The 20,940-nt window shown below is 48.8% G+C and overlaps 1 protein-coding gene across 1 annotated transcript in view; it reads left to right on the plus strand.

Moving 5' to 3' along the window:
- Positions 1 to 20,940, plus strand: part of PGAP1 (post-GPI attachment to proteins inositol deacylase 1) — a 760,293-nt gene that overhangs the window by 367,834 nt on the left and 371,519 nt on the right. Inside the window, exon 17 of the mRNA XM_085648756.1 lies at positions 15,366 to 15,432. Coding sequence (XP_085504882.1) covers positions 15,366 to 15,432 — 67 coding nt within the window. The remainder of the gene's footprint in view (positions 1 to 15,365; positions 15,433 to 20,940) is intronic.

Below are 20,940 nucleotides of genomic sequence, written 5' to 3' on the forward strand. Positions count from 1 at the left end.
TGCTGGGGGGTGGGGGAAGGGTCTCAGGTTCCAGTCCATCAAGGAGGGGGTCTGTCGAAGAGCCAGGTTTTGAGGTTTCTTGCGAAGATGGGGAGCGATGTCTGTCTGAGGTGGAGCGGAAGGTCGTTCCAGGCTCTGGACGCGCGGAAGGAGAAGGAGCGGCCTCCCAATCTCTTCTTTCTGGTGCGGGGGACCATGGCGTAGGAGAGCTGGGCTGATCATAGGGTACTTTGGGGTGCGGGGAATTTGAGTCGGCTGTTCAGGTATGCTGGTCCAGTGTCGTGGAGGGCCTTGTGAGCGTGGGTTAGCATCTTGAAGGTGACTCTAGCTTCGATGGGGAGCCAGTGGAGTGTGCGCAGGTGCTGGGAGATGTGGCAGTGTCTTGGCAGGTTGAGGATCAGTCTTGTGACGGCGTTTTGGATGTTCTGTATCTTGCGGGTGAGGTTTTTGTTTATTCCGGCATAGAGTGCGTTGCCGTAGTCATGCCTGCTGATGACCAGGGTGTGAGTGATGGTCTTTCTGTGTTCGAGGGGGATCCATTTGAAGGCAGAGGGTGTGGAAGCAGGAGGGCAAGACGGAGTTGATCTGGCGGTCCATTTTAAGCTCTGAGTCCAGGACGATTCCCAGGTTGCGTGCGTGGTCCGTGGGGGTGGACGGGCTTCCGAGGGCGGGGGCCACCTGGTGTCGTTCCAGGCATCGGGGTTTGGGCCCATGATAAGTACTTCCGTTTTGTTGGTATTTAGTTGTAGGCAGCTGTTTTTCATCCATTTGGCGACGGCTTCCATGCCTTCTGCATTTTAACCAGGTATTGTTGGAGTCCATACTGGCTGCCTGTGAGAAACAACTCTCAGGCCTGGCAGTCCTCAAACAGATTGCTCAGCAAAACAAATCCACAACTTATGACCCAAAATTCTTATCACACCTGCCTTTAGAAATCCTTGTCATCCAAGATTCCTCAGTGAAGCTGAATACCTTTGCCGTTGCTCCTCTAGCTAGAGAGTTTAGGACCGAATGTCTGTGGGGCTAAAAATCTTTTTGCATCTGACAACCTTGCCTACACTGCAAACACCACGTCTTCTGAGGTGCTCTGGCCATGTTCTGAGGAGCTGGCAAAACTGACTGTTACAAGTTTACTTGCCTGCACGTAAAATCCCTTTTTGATTTGATCAACTGTCGTTTGGATGCTTCCAATGAAATCCTGAAGTGTGTTGTGGATTGTACGAACACCATAGAGGCATAATACACTCACCTTGTACTCTGGATTTACCAGGAGTGATGCAGTTTTCCTGTCCTCACCACAGCCACGACTGACAACACAATTCATATGTGAGGTAAATAGTAGAAGCAATAAAATTTGATAAGAGAAAACAGGTCCACCAGATTTTACTCTTTGAAATTTAACAAGATATAAGACCACTGATATGCTGATCACACTCTCTCCCAAGTTGGCAAGGTGCAGGCTCTGATTTTGTTTTTGGGGTAACAGCAAAGTAAATTACTCGTGTTAGTGCTCCTTGGTTCCTACTTTCAATGGCACATGTAACATTTGCTAAAAACATAAATGCATATCATTATCAATGCTTGGTCATTAGAATTCGTCCCACTCCTTCACAAAAGAATTCCAGCTCAAAACAACTCTTAAATAGTCTGTAAAGTCTTTGTCTATAAAATTCTAATTCAAGAGACAGTACAAAGTTTGTTTGTTTTCAAACAACTTGGCTTCCAGAATACTTTTCTGCTTTATGGATATCTTCTCAGAATTTGTTTTGTTTTAGGATGATAATGTTTCTCCACTAGGATTCCCAAATCCATGAAGCAATGGTCCTGCAGCAACAGAGAAACTCTATTTTCTAGCAAGCACGCTGTGAAACAGGTGGAAGTTATATCTGACAATCCAAGATGACTGCTATGATATTCAAGTTGAGAGACTCTTGGGAAATGTAGTTCTTGGCTAAGCAGTGTTATGTAGTGTGTCCTTCATGAGCAAAAAGCTTTTCTCCAGCCCATGCCGACGCTCGACACACATTGCCACCTTTTCTGTCCCCCGAAGCACTTTGCGGAGGTAGGGCTGCACGTGTAAATGTACTCTTTCACTTTGCAGTAAATATACTGCTTTAGGATATTCATCCTTTGAGTGTTAATTTACTACAAAGTACAGACTTGCATGTCTACCCGCCCTCCAAAATTCAAGGGATAGATCCTGTTTTGCAAACTTACCACTACTACTACAAGTACCTTCTCACATGTGGACAGAGATCGCTGCCAGTGGGGTAGAGATCTCAATATGATAAATTAAATATGGGAATTTTAAAATGTTTGTTAAAACCTTAAAGACAAAAAATTGTAAAAAATATTTTTATGATCAATATTAATATCAATTTATTTTATATTTTTATTTTAAATGTATTATTATACAATTTATAAAGCGCGCAAATACCCATGGCTGTCTCGGCGCTAGAATGTAGAACAAAATAAAGCTACAGCACTAGTAACTTAATTTTAAATAAAATGTTTAATTAATTTGAATATATTATATTAAATTAGAAATATTGTTTACAGATCTCTTGAAAAATTGCATCAGTATTTAAGAAAAATTATTAATTATGTATAGAATTAATTAAAAACAATGTAGTTATTTTTTAATGTTAGTTACATTTATTCTTTGAAATTAAATCAAGGTTATTAAAATATTTTAAAATAAAAAAACTCTTTTTAGTTAACTCTTTTACATTTAATTACATTCTATATATTTTTAGGAAGTTAAATTAATTTATTTTGACATATTTCATATGGGTTGATACTTTAAGTTCCTTCCTCCATTACTTTTTACAATATGATGTCGCAGAACCTGTGGTTGGCCATGTATGGTGCTGGACTTACTTCCGTTCTGAGCTGGAGTATATTTACTACTGTTTGGTTACTTTTTTGACTTTAGTATTTTAAAAGGACTGTTTGTGTATAGAATGGGCTTATTCTTCTCCATGGGCGGATGCATTTCTGTCCATAGTCCTCCCTAAACCCCTCCTTAATCCTCCCAAGGGTCCTCCCCTTTTTTAGTAAGTATTCACCATTCTCCAGTAACTCTACACATTCCTCCTACATTTGCTTCTAAAATGCAGGAGCATGTGCTCGGAGTCCTTAGCAGTTGGGGCAATGTTCTCCGCACAGAAAAGATAGGTGAGACAGAGACCTCTGCATATAGGTTAGTGAAAAGCATTTTGTACTATGCTAGTAGTACTATTGTTATACTACTATATGTACTACAAAATGTAGTTTCTGAATAGGCCCCAATAAGTTCTCGTAAAACACTTCAGTTCTAGGGGCATTATGATTAAGATGCAAGACTAAAATTTTCCAATTATGGAGAGCAATACAACTATAATACCCCCAATGGACTGCTTATTACCTCATCACATTTGACATTGTCTAATCTCATCACAGTTGACATTACAGATCACGTTGCCATTAAAGTCATCGCAGTCATCACTGAAGGAGCAGGTGGGGCTTAATAAAAGCCCCAAGCTGAACTTTAAAAGTCGCTGATTCCAGATAACACATTTGGGTCAGTGGCCATGATGGTGTGGACTTAAAAAGTCTGGACTTTGACTAGCCATTGTGTTGAGCACTCCTTCCTCAGTACATCTTTAGGCATTGACTTGGCTGTGGTCTGTTCTAAGTGCAGGACCTGGCATTCAGCAGAGCATGCCTGCACTTAGCCCTTGTGCTGAGCATCTCTGTTCCTATCACCCATTGGATACTGCTTCCATCCTTACCCAGTGATCTCAGCATGCAGGGCCTGGCCATTTCCTTTTCCTTAGAGAGGCCAATTACCATATCCTGTGTTTGTTCCCTGTGAGCGGTGTTAGCAGGCAGCATACTGCACTGAAGCCCAGAACTCTGCATTTCTTCCCCCATAGCTTACTGTACCTGTCCTTTGCTATGCCTAATCATTCTGGGCAGACGCACAGTGTTTTGTCTAGTCTGTGTGCTATGTGCATCAGCCCCCATAACAACTTAATTGAGATTGTTGACATTGTAATTTTTGATGTCATCTGTGACGTCATGCGCGAGGTCATGAGCAGTGCATTGAGTTATGGCTGTGTTTTTTCACAATAAATAGTGAAATTTGGTGTTTTCTACATTTTGCACTGTACCAATAACCTGGTTTCTCCCGAATTTTCGGGGGGGACATGTTAAAGGGTGGTTCTGTCCTTTTGGCATCTCCCAACATCCAAACTGGATTAGAGGAAGCTCCATCTGCACCTGCATATCCATTCCATTTCCTGTTTCAGGACCTGCCAATCCCTTCAGTTCGGCTACATCACGTAATCACGCGACAACATTTTTCACTTCACTTCTAGCCAAATAGAATGCCTGGATCCATGTACATGTCCTGGGTCTGTGGATACCAAAACTGTGAGTGGGGAAAATGCTTCCTGGTCCAATCGTCTTCTTTTATTTTTCAAATCTCACCCTCTGATCCTCCTCTGGTCTTGCTATGTAGATAGTTTGCACATTAACAGTACAAATATACATAAAACAAATCCTTGGCAGCACACCCAAAACCATTTTGTAATGCAAATATCTGAAAGTACTGAGCAGATTGCAAGGCACAAAAGGTATCTTCAGCACAAAATCCTCTAGCTCTTAAAATGGAAGATAAGCTACTTTTATATAACCTCAAATCATTTGGTGAGATGAAGAAACTAAGCAGGACTTGTCAAACATTTGCCATATCTCCTGCAGGTTCGTAATTCCTCTCCAAAGTTATCAAAAAGCACTATATGCATAGAGGAGCTGTTGACCTCAATAGGCATTCCATGGTTATGTATACGTTGAGACTTTCATCGCAAATGGATGTTGCGATTTGCCAGTGAGCTTGATGCTTCTGCCAGTCATTTGACGAGTGCTGCTTGGTTTCTTCAGTTCATATTTTATGTAGATTGCTAGGGAAGGCAAAGCATTATTGGTGTTTTCTTAACATGACGTTTTCCAGTATCAGTCTTGCAGTGGTTTTTGAGGTCGAGCCTTGAGGCAGTGCGCCTGTGCTACTCTACGAGGCTGGCTGTAATGTCTCTGGGAAGTTAGAAGACACCCACCACACGCCCACCGATTGTGATTGGTTACTTAGTATGCCTTTCTAAATGCTATAGTTTTGGTTTGTGGATAGAGTACATTTGTACCGCCTTGTGGCTGTTTTGTTACCGCCCTGGCATTTGCCCCTGCTGCATGGATCCTTTTGATATGGGCCATATGTTTTGTTTCCCGTAATACTTTTTCTTTTGCCTCGTCTTGTTTTTTAATTTCCTATTGAGTTTTACTTTGCTCCCGCCCCCTTGCAGTGTCTGTGTTCACCATACTCTTGCCCCCCTCCCGTTGTCTGCATTCCTTTTGCTCCTGTCCCCCCCATTGTCCATGTTCGACATGCTCCCGCCCCCCTCCCGATGTCCACATTCCCTTTGTTCCCGCCCTTCTCCTGTTGTCAAGGTTCACCATGTTCCCGCACCCCTCCCGTTGTCCGCATTTCCTTTGTTCCTGCCCCCTCCTTTGTCCATGTTGTCTTACTTTCGGTTGTACATTTTCTGTGGGTCTCCCCGCTGCGTTGTCAATCATAACCCATGGAGGCCGAGGGCCGGTTGCAAGCGGGTGGTCCACAGGTGCCGCGACCTGCTCGGAGTATGCCGCTGCCCGCGTCCCAAGCAGCGGGACATCAGCAGGGCAGCATTCTAGTGGCCGCCCGTCGGAGCCTTCCCCCCTTGCTGCCTCGCGCGCGAGGCCTACGCCCACTTGAGTAAGATCCCCTATCGTGTGGAGCTGGAGGCGGGCCAGGGGGGGCGGGGGGCGCGGCTTACCCCCCTACTTAGTGGGCTCTCTCGCCCAGTTCCTCCTCTGTCTCCTGCGCGCCGCACCAGCCTGGACACGCGTTCGAGCCTCACCAACCTGGACACGCTTTCTCGTCGGTATTCGGATCGGCTCCCCCCCTCGGCGTCGTCGTGCCTTCCGGGAGATCTTCTACGCCGGTGAGTCTTGCTAACCTCCCCCACCCCGGCCCTGTCCCTGGGCATGACCAGGTTGACGGGGCCCTGTGGCCCGGATGGCCATGGGTGTGGGGGGCGCAAGCAGTGGCCCGTGTCCCTGCGGGCAATACGGGGAGGGGTTGGGTGTCGCGGCGCGATTGCGGGGGGGCAGAGCGAGTGGAGGGCCAGTCTGGGACCGGATGGGTGCAGGATATTTCGAGTGGTAGCGGCCGGGCCCGGACACGTGGCCCCGGTGTCGTCGTGCGGGCCGTGCCTCCCGGTATCGGTGAGTGTACCCCCCCCTCCGCCTTCCGTTTTGCCCCCCCCCCCCCTTTAGCATGCGCGGGGCAATATGGCGGGAAAGCATGAGTATATCGTGACGCGCTTTCGAACCCTCCCGGGACGCAGGCTGGCCAAGCTGGATGTACGGGCTGGCATGAACGGTTGTATAATTACGGCTTAGAGAGACCCGACTGGCCCTAGATTAGCGCGGGGTGTGAGCGGCAGGGGCCGTACGCTGCAATTTGCCAAGCTCAACACCCGCAGGGGCTGGAGCTCTTTGGTAGAGCGCTGGTCTCAGGCCCCGGGATCGTCCCCCGGCATTCCTGCCCTTACATAGTGCGGCCGTTCCGAGCGGGGGACCGGGGAGTGGGAGTAGGCATCGTTGAGCAGAGCTGAGCGCCCGTGTGCGCGTGTTGTGCGGGGTATTTTGAGACTTCCTTCCCAATTTAAGTGTTGTGCGTAGCGAAAAAAAAAAAAAAAAAAAACATTGTGAGCTGATCGAATGTGGGGAGCGGGCGGCGCTCTGGCTAAGTCGTAGCGTAATTGGGGGTCAGTCGTCGCGGTGGGGAGGTAGGGGGAGAGAGAATGGATCGCGCAGGGCCCCGGTTTTATGCACGGGGCAAGTAGCGCGTTCAGCCACCAGCAGCACGGCATGACGACAGTACATTATTTCGCACAATCGGGTGGCCCCGGGTTCGTCTCTCGTGTCCCCGGGCTTATGCTTATGCTTCCGGCCTGCAGGTTGAGATGTGGGCCGGTACGCTGACGCGTGTTGTGTTGAACCCAGTCGGCTACTGGGGGCCCTTAGTGGGACGGGGCACAGGGTTCGCAGGGTGCGTGTGCGTAGCACGAGAAAAGATTTTACCCGTTTGATAGGAGTGGGGAAGGGTAAGTAAACTGCCCAGATTTAAACACCCCACCCGCGGAGCTGGGGAAGCGAGACTTTCGGACAGCAGCCACCAAAGGGCAGGCCTTCAGCAGGCGCGGGAACCCGTAGCAGGGTGGCTGGAACGGCCTAACGGTCAGGGCGCTAGATCGCGGACATGGGGGGAACTGGTTTCGAGTTTCGGTAACGACGCCAAACCCCATGTGATTATGGGCAAATCACTTAATCTCCCCTCACCCAACAAAAATACAGGAATGTGTGTTCTCAAGTAATGTAACTGGTGCTATGTATTCGCTCTGATACCCGATTGGATTCGGGGCTAGTCCACGCTATTTATAACCCTGCTATAAAATAAATATCGTTTTGGATAGAGCCCGGATGCTGTGGGCGGGCCGCCGACGCCCTGGGCCACGGCAGGTGCGCGTCATAAGTTCTCGCCACCGAGCACGGCGGCTTTCAATTTCTTCGTCCCTAGAATCCTGTAAGGCAGGGCAGGCATAGCCTGAGCAGGTAGGACACATTGCGAGGGAGGGGGGGGGCTGCGGGGCCGGGTCTCGGTAATACGATCTGGCCTGCCCCCCCACCCCACCCCGGCCGCCCGGTCCCGCGGCCTCGGCCTCCCCGCCCGGCAGCGCCCAGACTGATGGGGGGCGGGACGCGCGCGAGGTAAGGATTGCTTCATCGCGCTGGCGGGGATGTTGTGCACGGGGGTTTCGCTCCACTCAGAGTGCAGCATGGGGGCCCGGCACTGCAGTGGGGGATGCTGAAATAAATACAACAATCTCTCATTATGGCGTGGTTGCACACAGTCATTACCCAGGGCGCATTTTCCCGTTACATTGGCGCGTATGTACACAGCTGTACAGGTTTCCTGATCAATTATATAGAGCACCGACAAGGTGTGGACATTGGGTGCAGTTAGTCGTTGTCCTTGCGGCGCTCATAGGGCAGGGGCTCGAGTCACAAGAACGCGGTCGTCAGGTTTGAGAGTGGCAACCTGGGTCCAAGGCGCTACGCCTGGGTTCACTCCTCCCTGTCGGAATTGTATCTTAGCGGGGGGGCGGGACATCAAGTGTTTCACGCGGTGCAGTCCGGTGAGGCCAGCAGACATGCTGGCTCGGTGGGTCACATGCTCAGGTGAACCCAGGGGCGGGGGGAAGCACATGCAGGATTGCCCCCGCCCTGGAGGTGGCCGCAGGGCAAGCCGGCGCATTGGGTGCTTGCGAAGGGGGTTGCGATTTAACTACTTCACCTTTTTTCCGTGTTGGAGGCCTATCCTGGTAGCTGCTATGATGCTGTGTGTACGCCAGATGCTTGCCATTGTACTAATCTCCGTTCCTTTTTTCAAATTACAGATCGGTGAGGGAGCGCCCGCGAGTATAGGGCTAGGACCGGAGGCGAAGGCGCTAAGGGACGCACATAGCTGTACTGTCGGAGCATCGCCATGGAGAACATCGGGACACCGGGTCCACTGTTCTCACAAGAAACGTCGGTCGAGGAGACGCAGTCGAGTGCACCACAGGAAGGGGTTTGGGCGGACTTTATGGCGTTCGCCCGAGAGAAGGGCACGGCGTGGGCCCAAGGTTTTCTGGAGGGCCGCAGGGTGGAGGATTCGGGCGTTGTCGTCACTCCCCCCCCCTCCGAGGGCGCCCCAAGCCTATCCGGGTCTGAGCCCTGGAGGTCCACCCGGGTGCGGAAGCCCACATCAAAAGACATGCCGGAGGCCCAGCCGGCCAGGAAACGGCAGGCGACCGCACCACGCTCCGGCCTCCCGGTGGTCGCAACAACACCGCTACACGATTCTGCCACAGGACTAACTGACTTGGCCCAGATGGGTAAAGCCATGGACCAGATGCTTGGCCTCATGTCTGTTTTTCAGAGCCGCCTCGATGCGCTGGCCGCACCGCCAGCTCCGGCCCTCTCACCGGCTCAGGCGCCCGTCCTACAAGTTTGGGCTGGGCAGAACACAACCACTGAACGACGCAATGGTGAGCGGGGGGGAGCGTTGGGGTTGTCAACACCAGGGGAGGCCGGCCCTTCCACAAGCCTGGCGGCAGGCACCCCCCCGGTCTGCGCGGCGGCACCCCCCCTGCCCGCACAGGCGGTTACCATACCACCCACCCCCGCTGCCGCGGAGCCTGCGCCCGTTGCATCAACAGTTGTGGCGGCGTCCGGCGGGGAGGGTGTAACCCAGGTCCCGAAGCCCCTCGTTACCCAAGCACCGCTGGCATCGGGCCGTTGCTCCCTGGCGTGGTTGGTGCCGCAGGCCGCAAAAGAAGGGATCTGGAGGAGGGAATATATAGACATCCTGACATTACTTATGCATGGGTCAGCTGGGGTGGACACGAGGAAGATGGGCCGCAAGGAGGAGGAGAGGGTCAGGTACCAGCGGTGGCCGGACAAGACCATCGAAAACTGGACATCTGCATTCAATATATTGGCAGCGGTTATAGTGCAAAAATTCCCCGATCAGAGTGAGGCCCTAATGCAGTACGCCAGCACCATACAAGAGGAGGCGAGGCTCTCGGTGGGGTTAGGGTGGTTCTACTATGACCAGGATTTCAGGAAAAGAATGGCCATATGCCCAGACCTGGGGTGGGACCAGAAAGAAATTCAGCTTTGGGTAGAACACATGTGCCGCCCCACCAGGGAGAAGAAGGACCAGGGATATAAAGGGCAGGGTGAGGCAGCTGACAAAAGGAAAGACTACTACCCCAAGCGCTCCTTTAGGCAGCCTTTTCGGGGTGGCAGGGGGCGGGGCCAGCGGCAGGGCAAGAGATTCAATTCTGGGACGTGCCGCCTTTACAATGGGGGCAATTGCACCTGGGGCAGGTCATGTAAGTTCACACACAACTGCAGCAAGTGCGGCGCGCAGCACCCCGCTTCTTCCTGCTCATCCAGCCAGAGCGCCCCGCAGCCCACAGCAGCGACCAGGACTGACGCCCGTATCTGAGATCACACCCGGGCCCCCTCCCTCCCTGTCAGCACCCCTCCCTCCCACACCAGTCATGCACCCCGCTTTCCAAGGCTCACCACAGAGCGCCATGGCCCCTGTCAAAGGTCCTTCACCCATCATCCTGGGAAATATCCTTCCACTCATTAGGAGGTATCCACTGCTCAGGGACAGACCGCTCCTGGCGGGGGGGTTTATCGATGGGTTCAGGATTCCCTACAATGGGCCGATGGAGTCTAGAGATGCTAGGAACCTTAAATCAGCTAGGGATTTGCCCGGAGTGGTGGACCAAAAGGTGGGGAAAGAGTTGTTAGCGGGTAGGATAGCGGGTCCTTTCAGCGGCCCGCCCCTGGACAACTTTTTAGTGTCTCCTCTGGGGGTGGTGCCGAAAAAACAACCGGGCACCTACCGTTTGATCCACCACTTGTCCTACCCTGAAGGTAATTCGGTGAACCACTGGCTGGACGAGGGTCTTTGTTCTGTAGTGTACTGCTCCCTGGACATGGCCATTGACATGGTCAGGAGAGTGGGGCAGGGGGCGTGGCTGGCGAAGGCGGACATTGAATCCGCATTCCGCCTGCTGCCGGTTCAGCCAGCTAGTCAACATCTGCTAGGCTTCAAGTGGGCAGGGCAGTTCTTTTATGATCGCTGCATGCCGATGGGCTGTGCCGTATCCTGCGCCTACTTCGAAGCCTTCAGTTCGTTCCTTCAGTGGGCCTTGGGGGAACTACACGGGATCACGCAGGTGACCCACTATCTGGATGACTTCCTATTTTTTGGTGCGAGTGGGTCGGATGAGTGTGCAGTGGGTCTGAGTCGGTTTGAAGAGCTGGCAGAGTTCCTGGGTGTTCCCCTTGCCCCAGGTAAGACCGAGGGCCCTGCGCAGGTACTGACCTTCCTCGGAGTGGAGCTGGACACGGTAAAGGGCGAATCGAGGCTCCCCGCCGAGAAGGTACTGGGCTTGTTACAGGACATCCAGGCGCTGCTGGGCAAGGACAAAGCGACCCTCGGGGCTGTCCAGAGCTTGATTGGCAAGTTGAATTTTGCAGCGAGAGTGATTCCAGCTGGCAGAGTGTTTTCAAGGAGACTGGCAGGGGCCACGGCAAGGGTGACCCTGAAGCACCACTTTGTAAGATTGACCGCAGGTTTGAAGGCTGATCTCGCCATGTGGGCGGAATTTCTTAGGGACTTTAACGGGACGGTGATCTGGAGGGCCCCTTGGATAGCCAGTCAGGAGCTCTGCTTGTTTTCGGATGCGTCTGGAAGGGAAGGCTTTGGTGTGATTCTGGGGGACGAATGGTGCGCGATGCGATGGCCCAATGCTTGGCGGAAGAAGAAGGTGACGCAGAATGTGGCAGTGTTGGAGCTTTTCCCAATTGTGGTAGCACTGCACCTCTGGCGGGCGGCTCTGAGCAATAGGAAGGTTGTCTTCTGGTCGGACAACATGGCGGTTGTCCACGCCATCAACGGCCTGACTGCCTCCTGCCCGCTGGTCCTGAGCCTACTGAGGGAATTAGTCAGGGAGGGCCTGCGCAGCAATGTCGAGTGTAGGGCACGGCACATCGCGGGGGTGGGGAATGTGGCAGCTGATGCTCTTTCTCGCTTTCAGTGGCTCCGGTTCCGGGAGGCCTGGCCGCGGGCGAGGGCGGAGATGACACCATTCCCGGCCCACCTCTGGCGCTTGCTTCAGTGGGAGAAAGACTGAGGAAGATGGGGGAGAGGTCCCTGGCGCCGGCGACACGGCGGAAATACGACTCGCAGCTAGCGACTTTCAGAGCTGTGAGAGAGGCGCTGGGTGCCTCAGCCTTAGGGGCGGAAGATCAAGTGGAGGCCTTTGTGGTATGGGCCAAGGAGACCGGCAGATCGCACTCTTGGGTCAGCGGTCACTTGGCAGCGGTGCGCCACGATACTAAGCTAGATGGTAGGGGCGACCCCGCGGGATCATCCAAGATCAGGGCGGCCCTGAAGGGCTGGGCCAGGGAGGAGGTCAGTCAACCGGACACTAGGGCACCCATTGAATACAGAGACCTCCAACTCCTCTTAGATGTGTTGCCCCTGGTGACTTTCTCACCGTTTGAGGCCAGCTTGTTTTCCACAGCCTTCTGCTTGGCATTCTTTGGCGCTTTCAGGGTCAGCGAGCTGGTGGCCAAATCTAAGGAAGACCTGTCTGATTGCGCGCTGGGGATTGCGGATGTGACCCTCAACACAGCACTGGAGCTACGTATCCGCAGATCCAAAACAGACCAGTTGGGGAAGGGGAAGACAGTGGTGTTACAGACCCTAGGGGATAACAGGTACTGCCCGGTTCACTGGGTCAGGGAATACCTTGCTTTGCGTCCAGAATCCCCTGGTCCCTTTCTGATTCACGCGGACGGGTCCCCCCTCACTAAATTTCAGTTTGAGCGTCTACTAGGAGCTTCACTGGCAAGAGCCGGTCTAGCGGGGTGCGGGCGCAGGTTTTCCTCGCACTCCTTTAGGATTGGTGCTGCTACTTCCGCGGCCAAGGCCGGATTGGGCCCAGAGGGAGTAAAAGGGGTAGGCCGCTGGGAATCGGACTGTTTCAAGAAGTATGTCCGTCCGTAATGCTGTGGCACAACCCGGAGCGTTGTTCCCGCTCTAAGTTTTGTTTTGTCCATTGTCATGAACGCATCGTTTTGTGTGTGCAATAAAGATACGCTTACTTAAAAGCCGTTTCATCGCTTTATTGGCAGGTCCCCGGGTATGGTTGGTAGGCCATTCCTACATCTCGAGGATGGAACGCTGGGCAGCCCACAGGAACTGGTCGCAGAACTTTGCCACTACACAGCTTGTGTGGTTGGGTTCCCCGGGCATGAAATGGAGTGAAGCTCGCGGCATGATTGAGCAGCGCCTGGCAGTTGCAGGGGTCCAGCCCACTGTTATCATCTTGCACTTGGGGGGTAATGACCTGGTTGCCAGGGGGAGGAGGGCTCTGCTACTGTCAATGCAATCTGACTTACAGGCGATCAGCCAAGCCGTGGGGTCATGCGAGGTTTGGTGGTCTGAAATCGTCCCCCGCAGGGTTTGGAGAGGGGCTAGGTCCCCGGCGGCGGTAGAGCGGTCCCGTAGGAGGCTTAATAGGTCCATGCAGAAATTCTTGGAGCGCAGGGGCATGGGCTTCATCAGACATGCTTTGATCCAAGAGAAGGTTGAAGGGTATTATGAGGCTGACGGGGTGCACCTGTCCAGGGTAGGCATGGACATGTTCCTGCTGGATGTACAAGAGGCATTGGCTGGCAAGGGACATCAGTAGCACTTGTTAGGAGAGGGGGGCTCTGGCAGCGACGGTAGCCTCCCCAGAGCTGTGGCGGAGTTACAGGGCGATCTGGATGCAGACTGGTACAGTAAGGGTACCTCTGCGACAGGCGGTACAGTAAGGGTACCCCTGTCCGGCACAGTAAGGGTGCCCGAGCCAAGGTCCAGGAGCCGAAGGGGGTTCTGGGAAGACCGCGACGGCGCCCCGTTAGTCCTTCGGGCGGTTGGGGGGCCTGACCAACCGGGGGTGGCCACAACACGCTCCGCCCCTGTCGGAAGGGGCGGGAGTAGGAGGCAGATCACGTGACCCAGTGGATGATCTGCAGATATTTATGTGCCACACTGCCGGGCATCGACCCACCGTGTGTGCTGGCTCACCAGGCGGGCGGGCAGCAAGGGGCTGCCTGCCCTGGATCGCCCGTAAGATAACCCAATTTTATTATCATACTGTGTTGTATGAAATAAACCTGCAGCAGTTCTTCACCCACAAATAAAGTGTCAGTGTAATCTTTGGGTGATGTCCGTGTATGCGTGTTGACTGAAGCGGATGACGGTGTGGTCACTAGGCGCTGAGACTGCTGCTCTCACCCTCTCCCCTCAACTTGCGGCAACCCGTGAGGTACCCCCGTGGCATGCCACTGTTTGTTTAAATGCTGAACAGAGTTAGTGAAAAGTATTGGCAAAGCCAAAAGGCGAGACTTAATGGCTTTGCCAGCGCTTGTACTCGTTTGTGCCACACCTAAGCAGAAACGGCTGAGCGCCATTGCACCTAAGAAAGGGAGGGAGGGTGGAGGGAAGAGAGAGAGAGAGAGAAAAAAAACACACCACAAAATTCACCCTCTGCCGCCCCAATTCACTTATTGAAGTTCAGCATTTTTGCCTGCAGCATCCTATGGTCAACATAGTGTATATCTTGGAGAGGTTGCCCACAGTGAAGCAATATAGAGATTGTGTATCCGTGCAGAATATGTATGTATCAATGACTTATGAATCATGCAGTAGTTGATTATTCTGCACAGAAGGCGCATGTATAAAAGGAATACCGTTATGCATACCCAATAATTCTTCTAATCAGGCTAAAATGATTTTATAGATACTTTTCACTTGTCTGCGATGAGTGATATTAATAAAGTAATGAGCTATTAATTGAACTTATTTTTGGGGGATGTGATATTAATAAAGACAACGGGAATGACTGTCCTTTAAACAGAATTTTAAAAAAGGATGGCAAAGGTAAGTACATTAAACATGGAGTAAATCTATTGCAAATGATTCAGTTAACTCTTAATTTTGTCTGGCTTGACAGTGCAGCTGTCGCCACATAATTATGTGGATCCACCAGGAGTGGGACTTGGGCTCCACCCACATGTTGAGAGCTATGAGTACAAAACATGTTTCGATTGTGCTTCCACAAAAAAAGTGCTTTCCCTCCACACAGCTGTGATAATTGTGTGTACTTACCCAGCTGCCCGAGCTTGCATTTTAAGGGGCACACACATGCCATTGCAATACTAATAAAGTGTCTTAGATAACTAGATAATTTATGGTGTTTTTCAGGAGCACAGATAGGAGGAGGCAGGTATTACATTACATGGATTTTAGGTCTGGCCTAGCAGTGCATTCAGGAGCGTGACCTGTTAGTATTGCCAATGCTTGTTATACATATTGACTAGAGTCCCCTTTACTGGGACTTAATATGGATTGCAAGAGTTAATTTAAAAAAAGTATATATTAGATTGGTGTTTGCCAAAGTTTAAGTGTGAGAATGACACATGCTACATGCAAGCAGCTGCTTGGAGGTAGAATGTCGGATTAATCCGGTTTAACTAAAGCAGCTGAAGATTTGTGCACATTTTCTTCAGGATTGTTTCTTGGACTCTTTGCGAAACGTCCTCCACATTTATTTCTTTGCTTTCTTGAGAACACCGGTTTTCCTTTCTTTCCATTTTTACAGAAGAAAAAGCTGATGTTTACAGAATTCATGTGCCGTGGTCCAATGAAGATTCATTAACACTATCAAGGTAAATATTTCTGGCATTTTACTTGACAGCACGCTGAGATTTTGTTTGCCAGTGAAAGTCTAGGAACGTTGTGACAAACGGTATGTTCTGTTACTTCACAGCAATATCCTCCTGCTTTAAATCATTTTCTATCTTTTTCTGAGTTCAAAATGTTTTATTGAATTTTCATAATAATGAACATGTACAGACAATACAGAAAAAATTGTCCATAAGCGAAAATACCTATATAAAATACGAGATTTCCAAAAACAATAATAAATTACAATAGGTAAAGACGTATAAATAATCAATTAAAGAAGGGAAGATAAACGAAAAAGGAAGGGAAGGGAGGGACCCTTCTATCTTTTTGATTCTTTACAAAACATTGTCGATATTTATACATAATATAGGCACATAAATCACAAACACGTGCATATAAGCACACGCAGAGGGGCTCTGGTCAGCTCTTTCCATGCTCTGCTCTGTTCAGCTGTCATGTACATTTGGCTTCTCCCCATCGCACCATACAGAGCGGGGCTGTGGGTCAGTCCAGCTTCAGCCCTTGGCTCATTGCACTGAGTGGCGGTATTACCTGCTTTCATGCTCACTGCTGCTTAAAGCAGAGTGGTCTGCAAATGCAAGGGCTGGTGAACCAATACTTTGCAAGTTCTTCGTTGGTTCTATTTTTTCCCTATTTTTTGTAGACACAGTTTTGTGTTTAAACTATATCTTCAGGTTACAGTATTTTGAAAGCAAATAGTGTATTTTCTTTGCAGTAACATCTATTATTTTCCTGTGATTTCTTTTTCTTCTTTTCACTTTAGTGGCATATCCTTGCAATATGAGAAAAAATAATCATCACACTCACTCGCTAAGGCTGTACTCATTGGCTTTGCCAATGCTTGTCCTAAAAGCATTCTATTCTTGAACTAAGGGCCTAATTATGAGTTTGGCACCCCTGATGCGGGCCGCTATGCCAGGGCCCCGCTCCAGGACTGCTAAACCCGTAGTCAGCCCGCCCAATTCGGAGTTTTCTCCTGGTCTGTAGGACGTTCACACGGTTGTGCCTATTAAAAAGGCACCGCAATGGGGACGTCAAAGCCCGTTTCTGCATGGCATGGACTGTAAAGTTCATGCCATACAGGAAAGGGGGCACACTGTATGTCCCCCTGCATGCACCCATTGCCCTGAGGCAACGGGGCCCTGTAGGGCCCCCCCAAGTTTCCTCACCGCCATTGAAAGTGAGGCAGTATGGAAACTCCTAATATGCTCTGCAGTGACCCCGCCAAGCATATTCGGGTATTCGTAATACAGCGGGCGGACCACTAGTCACTGCCAGGGACAGCCACCACAAATTCAGCAGTCCAATGGACCGCCAAACTCGTAATCAGGATCTAAGTAATTTAGTATCAGTGTCTCTAGCATATTAAGACAGCAAAATCAATTTTGGCCATGACGAGTACACCACTCTTCTAACCACCTCATTCCCTGGTGATCTTCTGCTTTCTTTAACTGGGCATTTTCTCCCCACCACCGTCTGTGAGAGGGAAATGGCAGATGTAGGCCTTGTAGGAAAAGTTGGCAAGTCTTCCTTTCCTAACAAAGTATGACTTTAAGCTTCGTTTGTACAGGGGCAGATATATCACCCTATAGCATTTGCCTTCCCAACCACAACACTAAAAACGTAACATTCTAGGGGTCTGCATGCTCTATTTCTTGTAGGGATATATAGTAAAGCAGATTCCCCATCCCTCTAAACGACAGTATATCCCGATTTCTGAACCGCATGTTATTCCACATCTATAGCTAGCCAAATTCATCATCACCTTCTTGTATTTCAAGCGCAGTGGTTCTTTTTTTATCTGTGAGCTAGGCCCAAACACCCTACAGCTTCCAGGGACAGTGTAGTGCAGTTTAGACATACCTAGAAAGCAGTAGTAGTATAATCCATGTGTCCAGTGCAATTAGAAGAATTGAGGCAATGTAGATAGGATCTTAAAAATAGGAATGAAAGAGTCTGCTCCTGTGCTCTTTAACTTACTTCAGGGGACTGCAATTAGTTTTAGATTAGCCAGGCTGGCCGTTCTCTCCTCAGAGAACATTCTGGATGCTCTGATAGAATTTTGCATCTGACGTCCATTGTTATTTCTTTTAAATTGGGTACCCCCATCTCCTATGACCCACAGCTACAGATGCCCCAGATTCATCACTTAGTACCTGCAGCTAGCGGTTAAGTTAAGGTCTGGAACAGGCCTAAACTATAAGTCTTCCGCAAGAACCCCCTACTGCCCAGCCGCTTTCTTATTTATTTTTTATTGCTCAAGATTCCGGTCAAAACATATCTTCATAATCCTCCAGCTTGTCCATGAGAATTAATTCTATGTACTAGATTCCACAGACAAATGGGGCAGAGTCACAAAGAACAAAATTTACTAAAGAGGCTGCATATTGTACCTAATTAGGATGTATACTCAAGGAGCATATGATACGCCTTGTGCTTATAAAGGGAATACCTGAACCCTTATCACATGAATAGCTTCTAACTATCTCATGAGCCCAGTGTGATCCTGGAACATGTTTACAAATTATATTTATAAAGTAATTGTTTATTAGAAATTAAACATAAAATCATATACATATTTGTATTGCTTTTATTTAAAATAATCACTTATCTAAAAGGTCACAAGCCCTCCAGCACAATCCAGTATCTCGATTCTATTTGAAGTTCTAGGAGAAATACCATAATTATCTTTGACATACAAAGGCATGGGTTGGTCAATTTTATTCTATTGGGATTTATAAAGTGCATGGCTACCCAGAAGCATCCCAGCTCGAGCATCCAAAACACAGCTGACAATCAGCGCTCATCGGGACATCCTAATCGGCATATGATTCTGGATATGTTGACGAAGCCTATGATGGGCCACTGCTCTTACGGGTAAGAAAGGCTAATATTACCGTTCTCTAGCTTGAGATTTTACTTATTAGTAACTACTGGGATATAATAGTACTTTGCCTGTGTACAATATAGGAAAGGAGAAATTTGCATGATCTAGCCAAAACTTTCTGGTGGGTGGCCTAACATACTTGACAATCTGACTTGGAATTAGAGTCAAGGCAGTAATGCCTGTGAATCAGTCTCTCAGTGGCAGCCTGTCATATCTCTTTGAAAGGAATGTGCCACCTAATGGAGTCAGATATTGGTTAGCATTCTGATAGCATCAGAGTTTTCAAGATTATATTAATCTAAATGCAGAAACTCCTGCGCTTGAAGTTGGATATGGCGTACATAATTCCCCTTTATTGCCTTGAGGGTCATTACGAAGAGCAACTTTACATTATTACAAAAAGTCTGAATCTGGGAAACTGCTAAAATGCAATATCATTTTGAATTGAAAACGACAGTCTTCAGTGGAAGCACAAATTGAGCAAATTGTCTTCAACACAAAAGACTGAGGTGAATGGCATGGTTTCCACTATCTTATGGAAAAACAGGAGTTGCTTATTTCCCCTGTCGTTGAAGAGGAATATCCTCCAAAATTGAACCTAAATGCTCTACCTTTTAGGGAGTTGCATGCATCTGAAGCTACATTTTACGCTGCATATTGGAATGATTGTAGCTCATTCACTTTCATTGAGTGTATTATAGTATCAAAAATGCTGTCGGCAGCTCCCTTTTTGTAAAAACTGGTTTCATCTGGTTTCAGCCTAATAAACAAAGGAGACTGTTGAAGTTGCTGCTTTAGTCTGTGCCTCTAAATCTACTCATAAATCATTGCCTTTGTGTACTTTTAAGATATTACAAGTATGAACCAAGACCTCGGATACTATGATATTCATTTTAGCAGTGCAAGGGAGGATCCCCTAATTAGATGTTCTGTATTCTAATGACCCCTTCCTGAAAAACGCCCCAATTTTTATTTAGGTGGGTGGCCCGTTTCACCAACAGGACGATGGAGTAAATTGCAGAGGTGCCGGCCATCAATTTTAGAAATGACTGCCATGCTGGCGGTCATTTCTAAAGCATTGCCAGGAGCCGCCATCACAGTGGTTCCTACCAATACTTTTTCCTGTTTGCTGCAGGGCTCCTTCAACTTGACAGAGCCTTGCCCCTAATTGTTTTCTTTTTTTCTCAAAAAGAAAAGCCTTAAGCTGAATTTTCTTATTCAGAATAGAAAAAGATAATGCCCCTCTCGCCATGGAAATCCTCTCCCCTGGTGAAGGAGGATTTTTTGCTTTTTACTGCCCCTTACCGTCAGGGTTTGCCTTGCAGTGATGGGCATTAAAAAATGGCTATATGTCTGCCCATCCTAAGTGGGCAGATGGACATATAGCCATTTCTCTGACGCCCCTTACTTCATTTGGCCATCTGAGAGGTTTTCCCATGGTGGGGATTGAATAATCATCACCCTAGCCAAACTTAAGGTGCGCCTACGTTTAAATCTGGTAGGCGTTCCACTGTGTTGAAGGGGAAGGAACACTGTTGCCTTTGTTGACGGAGTCCCCTGTATGCCAACACATTAATGAGGTCCAAAATCTGCTCTAATTTACCCAATCTTGGATCTTTCCTAATACTGTCAAGAAAGCTAACCATAGCTAAATATAGCTAACGTTACATATTTAAATCTATTTAATTTTTCATTTAAGCATGCATGGGTTTGGAAAGGTGCACACATCTGTTTCTTGAGCATAACGGTAGACTCCCAGACAGAAATTAGTCTCCTTATTGGTTGAAAAACCCTCTCAAAACATTTTTAAAAGTCTATGATAACAGGTATGAGGAAATGTATCACCTTTTGTGTTTTTCCCCCTCTTTTTTTCTTTTTGTGTTTTGAAATTGACTTTATGATCTCGGAGTTATGGACAAAAGGTTTGAACTAATGTGACCTATAAATAAGCATATCTTGTCTCCCCGGTATAGTCCTTAATGTTAAAACCTCCCTGCGAACCAGTGACCAAGATACAGGACTGCTTTTGCTTCTGCACATTCTCAATTAAGAAAACTTTAGTGCAAGATTAATTCTAAACATTTTGTTGTTATTCTTTATTGCAGATTAATATAGTATTCAAAACTTTACAGTTTTACCCTATCAGAAAAGACTTACATTTTTAGACTTATTGTAGTTGCCTCTGAGTTAAGCAACCAGCAAATATATGTTGTTTCATTTTGCCAACTACATGCATCCTACATTGATGTCCAGTCAAATCTATTATGAGATATGTATAATTTAGGTAAGTCTTGGGGGAAATCAGCTTGAACTGCCAATACCTCTGAGAAAGCAACTTTTAAGGTATTTGGCTTTATCCTCCTGATTGAATCTCTTTCCAAAGGGTATTCACATTCTACATGTGGCTGTAATTGAAACCACTTCCAAGAGAACTCTGTATCTCCAACTACTTTAGTCTTATATACGATCCCCTTGTCCTTTTCTGAAATTGAGGCCAACAGTGCCTTACTCTCTCGGAACCAGAACAGATAATAATGCCTTCCTAGGTCACTCTAAGATGGGTAGAATGCAGGCACCCGCC

The sequence above is a fragment of the Triturus cristatus genome, chromosome 3_2 (genome assembly GCF_964204655.1).
Source record: "Triturus cristatus chromosome 3_2, aTriCri1.1, whole genome shotgun sequence".
Taxonomy (NCBI): domain Eukaryota; kingdom Metazoa; phylum Chordata; class Amphibia; order Caudata; family Salamandridae; genus Triturus; species Triturus cristatus.